This window comes from Pinus tabuliformis, chromosome 9, assembly GCF_031772625.1.
Source record: "Pinus tabuliformis cultivar Carrire ecotype Pingquan chromosome 9, CPIR1, whole genome shotgun sequence".
NCBI lineage: Eukaryota > Viridiplantae > Streptophyta > Pinopsida > Pinales > Pinaceae > Pinus > Pinus tabuliformis.
In genome coordinates, this window is record NC_142307.1 from 1987957354 (window position 1) to 1987970108 (window position 12755).

General features: G+C 38.7%; 1 protein-coding gene across 2 annotated transcripts in view; it reads right to left on the reverse strand.

Moving 5' to 3' along the window:
- SKB1 (SHK1 binding protein 1) overlaps positions 1–12755 on the reverse strand; it is a 238743-nt gene that overhangs the window by 58078 nt on the left and 167910 nt on the right. For both annotated transcript variants that reach the window (XM_089438948.1, XM_089438949.1), the window contains 5 exons: positions 2452–2539; positions 2200–2297; positions 2024–2059; positions 1766–1834; positions 23–91 (listed from right to left, as the gene is read on the reverse strand). In XM_089438948.1, coding sequence (XP_089295074.1) covers positions 23–91; positions 1766–1834; positions 2024–2059; positions 2200–2297; positions 2452–2539 — 360 coding nt within the window. The remainder of the gene's footprint in view (positions 1–22; positions 92–1765; positions 1835–2023; positions 2060–2199; positions 2298–2451; positions 2540–12755) is intronic.

The window sequence follows — 12755 nt, forward strand, 5'->3', positions numbered from 1 at the left end:
TCGATGTTATCTTCCTACTTACAGTAATTGTTGTTGATGCTTTCTCCTCAGGTACACGATCAAGTAAGGCTGCATGAACTGCTTTCTTATACTGCTCTAGGATCAATAAAGCATGAATCAAACGAATGATACAAAGAAACGGAAACGCGCTGGAAACATGGTCCCTCAAAAATTAGGAAACGGTGAAATGTGGTGTGTTTGTGTGTGTAATGTGCTATCTCAGAAAATTATATTGAAACCAATGTTACCAGACTCGGAATCGGCAATAAGTTGGTGAGGCAAAAGAGCAAAGAGTTTTAATCAGATTGGGGGAAAATCAGGAAAAAATCGGTGAATTCAATAATTTAAGATATACACATATATTGAATTAAAAAAAAAAAAAAAAAAAAAACATTTTTCATTGATATTCAGTAAAGCCATGTCCAAACAATGCATAATATCAATAGATGTCAAAAATATCATGAATGAATAACTATCTCATATATGTTATGAGTCCAAACATGATCCAAAGTACTGGGTCTTGACTCCTAACCTGTGACTACATCGAACCAGAAGCATCTGCTTCTAAAAGTTTATAAAACACTGCATACTAATCAGTAAAAAGGCAGTTACTGAAATCTCTTGATTGCTGCTAAAATGATACGATAATGGTTTGCTACTGAAATCTTTGACCAAGCACATGTTGAAGCTACAATGGAGCACACTGCACACTACGCCTTTATTACACTATGACTCTATTACGTGGAGTAAATTGAAACTGAAACCATGCCTCTATTACCTTCTCGACGTATGAGTTGTAGACCTGAGCAAGTGAGGAAAGTCAATTACAGGCCGACTTTTAATTCTTAACGTAACTAAACTACGCAACGAAAAATGGGGGAACCCTAAAAGTTAAAGCCCGTGCCCCTCGAGTTGAGTGTTGAAAATCACCTCAGTCGGCTAAATCGTAATTAATCGGTGAGTCGCAAGTGAAACCCGCGTTGACCACGAGTCAAACACGGTCAATGCGAGTTTGACTCGCCCATAGTTGAATCAGATCGTTTGAGGGAAGAGCAGAGTTTGACTCATGATTAATTGCGAGTGATCGGAGATTCATGTTTCACTGATTGAAACTATGAAAGAAATAGTTTAAGTTTTCACATTATGATTTAGAAATCAGAATACGGGTTTGTGAAAAAATGAGTAAGTGCCAAGGCCCAAGAGCATTTAAATAAGAAACATAAAAGACATTGGGAAAGTAATACAAAAATAGTAAGACATTGGACATTGCCATGCAGTAAACTCCAAAAACAGCCTTTATTATTTATAAATGAGGCCATATATCACTAAATTTATCATCATTCTGTATTCAATCTTCACCATTAAATTTGAAGCATGCTTCAGTTTAAAATATCATTAAAATCTAATCACTGAGAAAAATTAACTTTTAGTCACTTAAAATAAGAAATTTTGGGCCCTGGGCATAAAATAGGCCACACAAGCATGTTGTACCTCCCCACACATGCCATATGGATCCTGAAATGCGATGTAAAGTCGCTGAAACACAGGGTATGGCACCTGAAATGCATTTCAGCTGTGTTTCGGGGTTTTCGTACCAAAACGCAGCTGGTTCAGGGAGAGAGGGGGTTGTGGGGGTCCCACATTTCCCGTAACATAGCTTTACAGGCACAATTATAACAACTCAAAGCTCAGATCCATGGCATTCACTGCTCATAGAGCCTATTATTAGGAAAAGGGAAGAAAAAGAAAACAGATCCTCACATACCTGAGCATACTTCACAGTATCTTTCTCAAATGTTTCATAAGTTTGAGCCTCCAGATTATCCATAAGAGGCTGCACAATAAAGTTCCCAAACATCATTAACCTCGGAAGACAAGGCCTCATGCAGAAGCCAACAGTCAAGTCAGTGTTTATACAAAACAAGAAGAAAATAACAGCTAAGCTAACAAAGAATAAACAACAACAGAGTAAATTTAAATATTTCTACGAGTTTTTACTATCGCCAAAAGTTTTGTTTCTTACCTGCAATGGAGCTTGTAAAAAGTCCCTGTAGCCAAGCTGAAAAACAGATTAGAATTAACAACACTAATTATTTAGAAGTATGCTATAAAATGTCAGTAAATAAGCACTATACCAAAAAGGCATAAAAGTTATAAAATAAAAAATTATCAAATGTTCCAAAACTGATCATAATATACCTCGAACCGTTCCTGATCAGAGAGAGGCTCTAAACGTTGGTAAAGATATCCAACGTAGTCCAAATACGGCTTCAAGTGGGTCTTTGGTATTTGACCATCTGCAGTTAAATGGTTTTTAAATGGCACTTCTGAGAAAATTATATATCCCTAAGTACAGTCCTACAAATAACAAATTCTACTGTAAATTATTATTATTATTCCCTTGGGTTCAAAACTTGGAAACTAATCATCTCCAATGTTTATAGGATGTACCTTCACCAATGGCATGATTATTGTTCTCTTCGGGGCTTTCAACACTCCTTCCAGAAACGTGATGCAGGGGTGCTCCAGAGATCACTATCTGCAATGCAATTGATATTCAGAGAATGCATAGATCCTTTATTCTATAGAAATCATCCCCACAAGTGTTCTCCAAGGCATTAATTTTGTTCAACTAGACTAGTCAAAGAGAAATCATTTCGTAGGAGATCTATAGAAAGAAGACGTAAAAGAAAGGTTTGAAAAAACCAAGAAAGCGCATATGTGTTCACATGCAAGCAAAATTAATCAATAGGGCCACTAACCCCATTATGATACAATCCTTAAGGAACTGCCGAATGCCTCGTTCGCTAAACAAAAAATACAATGTTCCACCAAGTTTCCGGGACATGGGGGTGAGGGAGCAGGGATACGTAGGAGCAGCCTATGCAAAAGCTCCCCACCAATTTTTAGGAAACGTGGGGGGACGTCAGGGTCTTTAAAATGTAGCTGTATTTATCATTATATAATATATAACACTTACATCACGAAGGATAAATGATAAATCGATGAATCATGTAACTAGAAGTCTGAAACAAATTTAAAACAAAAATCATGATATCATATAATCATACATCATACATGTAAGTTTGTAACTATACAGTGTAACTACTAACAATGTACAATGAAAGTAAATGTTTAAGTTTTAAAGTTTGAACAATATTGAAGTTTCAACTATGAACACTGAATATTGAAATAAAAGTCAAGTTTGATACATCAAGGCTCAAATTTTTATAGAGTCAAGACTCAAGTCTAATATATCATATATCACGATTCAAAATAAACTTATGTCTACAACTGAAATTTGAAACAGAAAAGAAAATGTGAAAGGACGAGAGGACGATTGAGCAAAGCGATATCATGAAAAGATGAAACAATGTGAAATGAACATTGAAAATAAAGTTTAAACCCTTCTCGGTTCATAAAAATTAGGATTTTTTGTTTCATTAAAAAAATTGCGATTTTTGTCTAGGAAAACAACCCTCACGACCCCACGACCCCTTTGCCTAGGAAACGACCCCATTTGGATGATTCGACCCTTAAAATTGAGGAAATGCCCCCTTACAAGTTTTCGCGCACACCCTACTTTTTGGGAGCATGGGGAAATGATCCCCAATCGTCCCCAAGTCCCCAGAGTGCGAAGGAGCTAGGAAACGCGACCGCGTGGAACACTAAAAAAACATGCTTCCTAGAGCATAAACCATGAAACAATGAAATATCATACTATTGCCAAACACAAGATATCATTGACTTGTATATAACTGCCAATAGATAATGATATCAATGTAATGTCCCCTAATGACAATAAAAATAACAATAATAAATAAAATAATATTAAAATATAAGTAAATAAATAATAAACAATAAAGAAAAAATAAAAATGGTAAATAAATAATAGAAAATAAAGAAACTATAATAATAGTAAATAAATAATAAAGAAAAGATAATAATAGTAAATAAAAAATAAATAATGAAGAGAATATAATATTAATAAATAAATAAAATAGTAAATAATAAACTGGAGTTCTAAATAAATATATAAAAGTAACTATAAAAATAGTTAAAATAAGTAAAGTTAACAAAAAGTAAAAAGGAATAAAATAAGAAAGAGTTCAATTAAGAGAAATATTAAATTAAGTAAAACTTAAAATAAAGAAATAAAAGTCGCATGTTGACACATGGAATGTGTTCATGTGGACCCCTTTCCATTTTTTGGTATATGTAATGGACGATGAAGAAGATGAGATGGATCCATTCCTTCATCCACTCTTTTGGGAGAAAAGTGGTGTGAGACAAAGAATTCTCTGGCAGTAATACGTTGATTGAAGGCTCAAGGGTGGCCAACTGTAGAAAGATTACGTGCAGTTGAGCCTATGGTTGGGTGGAGATTCGCCCCCAAAAATTTTGTTGCGGTTAGCAGAATTCAAAGAGCATTCAACACCAAAAGCACAAGTAAGGAATATCGTTGATACAGGTAAGTCATCTCTACTCGTGTTTTTGAAAATTCTATGTTAAATAGTTGAATAATTGGGTGTTGACTATTAATCATATCAATCAATGTAATTATTTGTATCTTTTAAATCGAGGTTGTTACATACGACCCCTTTATAAATCATTAAAAGGTCCCCAAAATGTGTATGAACATGTCACCCCTATAAGAGTTTGATTTGTAAATGTATCCCATGCAATCTTGGTAAAAAGAATGGAAATAGCATCAAGTGAAATTTGGACAAGCAGAAAAGTGTTTTTGAATTTATGCCCACACATGTGCATATTGTCAAGGTCGGCCACATCATCATGTAGGCTCATGAAGCCCAAGAGACATGTCACTTCACCCTCAATGATTTGTATAAATAAGCGAGACCTCCAACCTCATTTGGCACCTCACTAACTAACACAATCTTCTCTCTCCCTCTCTGATTGGTTTGTATAGCTTATTGGGCACATCTTCTCTCTGACACGTGCGGCAAGAAGGATGAATTTCAAGACAAATTGCAGGGCCAAAATTTCAAACTTATGTTGCAGGTTTTACTAGTGTTGACCAGGCACTTTGACTATGACTTTTGGGTCAAAATTGTGATTTTGGAGAGCTACATCTGCAGGCACAAAAACTGAGATATTTTGGGCACATTGATCGAGGTTCACTGCAAGGTTGACCGTAGACTTGAAGAGCAAAATTTGACTAGGTTTGACCACTATTTTCAGGACTTTTTTGGGTTAACTTTAACCACTCTGAAGGCCAAGTTTGACTACCTTTGACCGACCTCCAAAGAAGATGTTTTGTTGTTGCATTGACCATCTTTGACTTATTTGAAAACATTTTCAGAAGAAATTACATTGGTAGATTTAGGCCGACGCATTTCGAACCAACCTGTGTGGTTCATCAGCTTGTCCTGATGATGAACCACACAGGTTGGTTCGAAACATGTCGGCCTAAATCTACCAATGTGATTTCTTCCGAAAATGTTTTCAAATAATCAAAATATGGATCACAGAAGCTTGAATTTGAACATCTTTGACTTACTGGTTAAGGCAGATTTGACAGGGTTGTTTTGACTTTGATTTGGCAAGTCAATTTTGACTTTTGTACTCTCTCTCTCTCTCTCTCTCTCTCTCTCTCTCTCTGTGTGTGTGTGTGTACATTTGATATAATAATAAGAAGGATTGATCAAAGGGTTTTCCCCATCTTGGGGTTTTTCCCTGGCATCTGCCAAATCAAATGTTCTCTTGTCTTGGCTTGTCTTTTGCATTTTATTGTTCATGTTCTATCTACACTTACTATCAATGTGATTTATGGTTAATGTGATTGCTATTGGAAAACTAAATTGGAAATTGCCATTGGGTTGCTAAAGGACATTAAAGTAATTGTGCTAAGCATACAACATACCATTGTTAACTAGCATTAACATGGGATCAGAGCCCAGGTGAAGGCAAAGCCCAAGCAAGAGAGAGAAAAGAAATCACTAAGAGAGATCTATTGGATAAGTCCCCATGGCATCTACATCTTACTTCAAGACCGAGGACAAGTTCAATGTTAAATTTGACTATCATGCATGGAAGATCACTTTGGACCTGACTTTGGAGGAGCATGAAGTACTGGACTATGTACAAGGAAAAGTGATGGAGCCTCATTCAAATGTATCGGTTGTTGCTAATACAAAGTATAGAAAAGGTGAAGTCAAAACAAAGAAAATTTTGGTTGACTCTATTCAAAAGCATTTGGTTGCCTATATTTCTCATTTGGCAACTTCTAGGAGATATACGATAAGCTGGTTGGGATGTTCAAAGTGAACAATGCAAATCAAATCTTTTTTCTCAAAAACAAGTTGAAGGATATCAAGATGGATAAAGGGGATTCTATTCAATCCTACTTCATGAGAATAACTCAAATCAAGAATGACTTGCTATCTATTGGAGAAGTTATTTCAAACGGGAATCTCTCTCTCATTGCTCTTGGAGGTTTTCCAAGACCATGGGATGTATTTGTCACTATTATTCTCAACAATGACAGGATACTTGGTTTCAATGAGTTATTGACTAGAAGCACTCAAGTGGAGACTAGGATGATGGAGAGAGACAAGCCCTCAAATGGAAATGAATCTACTGCTTTCTCCGCTCATGCAAAGAGGAAGAATAAAGTTGATCCAAGAAGACAAGGTCAATGATTCAAGAAAGGATTCAAAGAAGGAAGAAAAGGAAGGTGCTACAATTGCAACAAGTTCAGTCACTATGCTAGAGAACGCCCTCACAATAAGAACTCTCCAAGCGATGATGACAACAACAACCACAACAATTTCAAAGGCAATGGCAATCAAAGGAACAACAGGGTCAATAACAAAGGAAAGAGAAATGCTCACATTGCTCAAAATGGAAATGGTCGATCTCCCAAAAGGACGAGAAATACCAAATATGATGAAAGTAATGTTGTAGAAAAACAAGATGAATTTTATCTTATCTCTACTCTATCTACTGCCTCTCCACCAAATACTTTGGATAAGTGGTCAATTGATAGTGAAGCCTTAAGGCACTTCACTAGGTATAAGGAGGTCCTTTCAAATTTGGTTGAAAAGAAGACTATACTTGGAGATAATGCCACCTACCTTGTGAAAGGGATAGGTACGATCACTCTTCACTTGAATCAAGGTCAAACCATTCATCTACCAGAAGTTTTGTATGTGCCCAATTTGAAGAAGAACTTGGTGTTTATTTCTATGATGGAAGATAAAGGCTTCAAGGTAGCATTCATTGATGGAAAGGTACGTATTTGACAAAGAAACCCTAAAGATGCATTTACTCTTGGATTTAGGGTTGATGGTCTCTATCAAGTTGGAGGAAGTTCAATGCGAGTTTTGGCTAGTGATACTTCTCTTCAATCCGAGCTATGGCACCGGAGGCTCGCCCACTTACATTACAAAGTCTTACCTAGGGTAAGGAAGATGGTCACAGGTATGCCTGAGTTTAAAATGAACCATGAAGGTGTTTGTTAGGGTTGTGCAGTTGGGAAGCTTACAAAGGGACCATTCCCTTCTAGTGAAAGCAAAACCACGGATATTCTCAAATTGTTCCACTCTGACCTGTCTGGTATGTCGCCCATCACATTGTTGGGAGGATACTTATATTATGCAATCTTTGTGGATGACTTCTCACGCAAAACATGGATCTATTTCTTAAAGAAGATGGATGAAGTGTTCAAATGGTTCCGTTCTTTCAAAGCATTGGTGGAAAATCAAACAAGGAAGAAGATCAAGATATTGAGACCGACAGAATATGAATCAAATGAATTCAATGACCTTTGCAGAGAGGCTACCATCATGAGGGAGACAATTGATCCATACACTCTTGACCAAAATGGAGTTGCTGAAAGGAAGAATCGAACAACTATGGAAGCCACTCGTGCCATACTCCATGATCAAGGCCTACCAAAGTTCTTATGGGGAGAAGCTGCCAGCACTGTCGTGCATGGTCAAAATAGGAGCCTGCATCAAGCATTGGATTTCAAGACACCTGAGGAGGTCTTCACTGGTAAGAAACCTGATGTTTCTCATTTTAGAATATTTGGTTGTGTCGTGTATTTTCATGTGCCTAAAGAGAAAAGAAATAAGTTGGAAGCATCTGGGAAGAAGGGTATATTTGTTGACTACAGTGAAAATCCAAAGGCATATAAAATCTATGTGCCTAGTCAAAGAGATGTGGAAGTGAGTTGTGATGTTACCTTTGATGAAGACACTGTCCTTGGGAAAGCAAGAGATCTCCCTATCCCAAGAAAGGACAATGATGATTTTGCCGAAAAAAGGATGAACTTCCAACAGATGAGCCTATGCCCAATGTTGATGGCTTGATGGATCCTATTGATCCACCTCTGAGTGATCCCTCTACTTCAAGGAAACGACCTTTATAGCTCATAGATACACTCGAAGACGCTGAAAGACATATTGCTCCAAGAGGGAGATTTCGTGAAAGTAATAATTCGAACAAGTATCAAGGGTACTTGGCTACTATGAGTACTATCGTTCAAGCTTAACCATGCACGTTCAAAGAATTCGTAAAGCACCAAGTTGGGAAGGATGTGATGAATGAGGAACATGAATTGATCATGAAGAATGATGTCTGGGACATGATTCCTAGACCTAAGGACAAGTTTGTCGTCGCCTCTAAATGGCTTTACAAAATCAAACATGGAGTTGATGGGAGTGTTCAAAAATACAAGGCTAGGTTCGTTGCTCGAGGCTTCTCTCTAAAGGAAGGAATGGACTATGACAACATATTTGCAACGGTTGCCCAATATACCACTATCTGATCTAATATTACTCTCACTGCCACTCAAGGATGGAGCCTACATCACCATGGACGTTAAGACTTCTTTCTTGCATGGTTCGCTGAAGGAGGAAGTCTACTTGGAACAACCTCAGGAATTCAAAGTACAAGATTGAAGGACACATGTATGCAAGTTGAAGAAAGCCCTCTATCGGTTAAAGCAAAACCCTAGGGCTTGGTATGAGAGGATTGATAGCTATCTTATGAAGCTGGGATTTACAAGGAGCTATTTTGATCCAAACCTATACTTCAAGGTTGAAAAGGACATGCCATTCCTTTTGGTCCTTTATGTTGATGATCTCTTTCTGACTGGTGCAGGCCTCTCATTTACCAATGCAAGAGGGAGTTGACTTCCAACTTCAAGATGAAGGACCTAGGTTTGATGCATTACTTCCTAGGCCTGGAGCTCTGGCAAAAGCCAGGCGATATTTTCCTTTCTCAAGGAAAATACATTGTGAAGCTTCTAGAGAGATGTGGGATGGTCGATTGCAAGTCTGTGTCTACTACAATGGAACTCAACTTCAAGCAGCTATGTGGAAGTGTTGTTGGGCCCGAATTAGCAAACCATTCCGAGTATTGACAACTTGTGGGGGCCCTGAAGTTCTTGGGAAACTGCTGTCCAGACATATTTTTCATTGTGAATACGTTGAGTCAATTTATGGTTGAGCCTCATCACATACATTGGATTGCTACTAAGAATCTCTTAAGATTTCTCTGCGGCACAATCAACTATGGGCTGAGATACACTGCCAAGAATTTGAGGCTACATGGATATTCTGATGTTGACTGGGCTGGCAGTGTGGTAGATCGAAAGAGCACGTCAAGATGTTGCTCCTCAATGGGGTCTACTTCGATTTCTTGGAAGAACAGGAAGATAAAATCGGTTACTTAAGCACCGTCGAGGCCGAATACATTACAGCTAGTATGGCTTGTTGTGCAGCTATCTAGTTGAGGAAGCTCTTTAGTGAGCTATTTCAGCACTTGTGGGATACCACTGTGATCCTCTGCGGCAACCAGAGTGGGATTCGCCTTTCAAAGAATCGCAAGTTCCACGAGCACTCCAAGCACATTGATATCAAGTACCACTTTATCTGGGATATGGTACAATAGGGAGCAATAAGGCTCCAACAAATCAGGACCAATGAGCAAGTTGTTGCCATCCTCACAAAGCCCTTGGGGAAGGTCAGATTTTTAGCCTTCTGAGAGAGACCTAGAGTCATGGAAGGACCCTCTCATGAGGGTCCCACTTGAGTTGGACATTGAGCTCTGGGAGCTCTTGGGGCTTGGGGTACTTCTTGGAGCTATGAGCGACTATAGCGTGAGTGGTTCACCTTCCCCTATAGGTGCGTTGCATACAGGGTGAGTGGTTCACCTTCCCCTGTGATACCCGATGATGGTTCACATGTGTGTAAGGTGAGTGGTTCACCTTCCCCTACGATTGATGACACATGTGTGTACGGTGAGTGGTTCACCTATATGCATAGGATGAGTGGTTCACCTTCTCATGCGGATGCCCCAACATGCATGCCACCCATGTAGTCCAAGACTCGTGGGAAGTACCTCTCATCTAGCCAATGAGTTGGCAAAAGTGGATAGGGACCATAGCACTACAGATGGACACATCGTGTACTGTTATACTCCCTATGTCTAAGATACAGGGTGTTCAACAACTTGATCTGGGATCAAGTCTGATTAGGGCTCTACCCCCGAACTGACTTTTGTAAGTGGAGAGTGGTAAGGCCTTGTGACTCACTCTCAATCGATTCTTCTTCATTATCTATATCAGTGTTCAACAGAGTAGAGATGAGATACAGAGATGGTAAATGACGACAAGATGGCATGATAATCGATGATGATGGATGGATTGCCAAGTGGAATTCTCCCTAGTTGAGAGGGAGTGTTTAAATTGGAAACTATAGCCAAAATCCACTTTGGACAGCTCATTTGATAGAGACGATGACCAAAATCAAGATGATTTCGAGAGGACCAAAATCGACATAAAGATCATCAAATTTGGACAAGCAGAAATGTGTTTTTGAATTTATGCCCACACGTGCAAATTGTCAAGGTCGGCCACATCAACATGTACACTCATGAAGCCCAAGAGATGTGTCACTTCACCCTCAACGATTTGTATAAATAAGAGAAACGTCCAACCTCATTTGGCACCTCACTCACTCACACAATCTTCTCTCTCCTTCTCTGATTGGTCTATACAACTTATTGGGCACATATTCTCTCTCACATGTGTGGCAAGAAGGACGAATTTCAACCAGATTGCAAGGCTAAAATTCCAGCCTTCTGTTGCAGGTTTACCAGCGTTGACCGGGCACTTTGACAAACAATTTGGCTGCAATTTTTGGGTCAAAATTTCGGTTTTGGAGAGCTGCATATGCTAGCACAAAAACTGAGATATTTTGGGCACATTGACCGAGGTTGACCATAGGGTTGACTGCAGGGTTAACTGCAAACTTGAAGTGCAAAATTTGACAAGGTTTGACCATTGTTTTCAAGACTGTTTTGGGCTAACTTTGACCACTTCTGAAGGTCGTGTTTGACTTCCTTTGACCTAGCTCCAAAGAGGATGTTTTGTTGCTGTGTTAACCATCCTTGACATTCTGGTTAGGGCATAATTTCACTATTGTTGACTATCGATTTGACAGGGTTGTTTTGACTTTGATTTGGCAAGTCAATTTTGACTTTTATACTCTCTCTCCCTCTCTGTTAAACATTTGATATAATAATAAGAAGAATTGATCAAAGGGTTTTCCCCATCTTAAAGTTTTTCTATTTAAACATGAAAGACTAGTAAAGTAACAATGACACAATGAGACAAAATGACGCAAAGAATTAAGCCTAAGGCCAAGGAAAAACCCACAAGGGGAAAACCCATAAATCTTTCCTTATGTGAAAGAGAGAGTTCAATATTCATCAATACATCAAAATTGACAACATCAAGAAAATAACCAAACTAGTAACCAAGATCAAGAGAAATCCTCCAAGCCTTCCTTCTGAAATTTGGCCCTCTTATTCTCCTTCCTCCTCCGCTAGAACAAAGATATCCAAGATACAAATCGATGTTTCAAACGAGGAGAGGGCTCTTCAATATATATAGACTTCATAAGGGGGTCGAATAGGTGCCTCCAAGAGGCCCAGCCTAACTAAACGATATGAGGTTGACTTGAAATATTTGGAGACAAAAATTTAAAATTCAAATTTCCAATTTCTTTTCAAGATTAAAATACCAACCATGGCTACCATATTTCCAACACTCCCTCTTAGCCATGGAGGTACTTTTCGTTCTCTCTCTCAAGATGAATCTCCCAAGCCAATTCATAGATTTCCCAGCCCAGAGCCTAAGGAAGAGATCACAAGTACAAGTCTCTCTCTCAATCTAGATCAATCTCCCTAACCAACCTATAGGACTCTCGACACACAGCCTAAGGGAGAGATCATCAATCTCATTGTAAGGACAGATACATAACATCCACCACAACAAGTGGGATCAAACAATGAGGCCAAACCAATCATATGGACATGGTACATCTCCCCAACCACAAACAAGGTCTCTTGGCCCACAACCTAAGGGAGGAATCCCAATCTCAATCCCTGACCATAAACAAGGTCTCTTGGCTGACAACCTAAGGGAGAGAACTCAAGATCAATCTCTCCGACCAATCCATAGGTCTCCTGACACACAACCTAAGGGAGAGATCACAAACTCAGTGCCTTAGAACCTAGCTCCCCGACCAAACTCACTAGTCTCCCAGCCCAAAGCCTAAGGGAGTGAAAATCTTCCTAACCAATCCATAAGTCTCCCAACACACAGGTTAAGGAAGATTCATGATGCCATCAATCAATGATCCCTCTCCAACAAGATTCTCGCAAGATTCTCACATGAACATCAACAACTTCCTTAATAGCAGAAAAGTAGTCATGGTGGA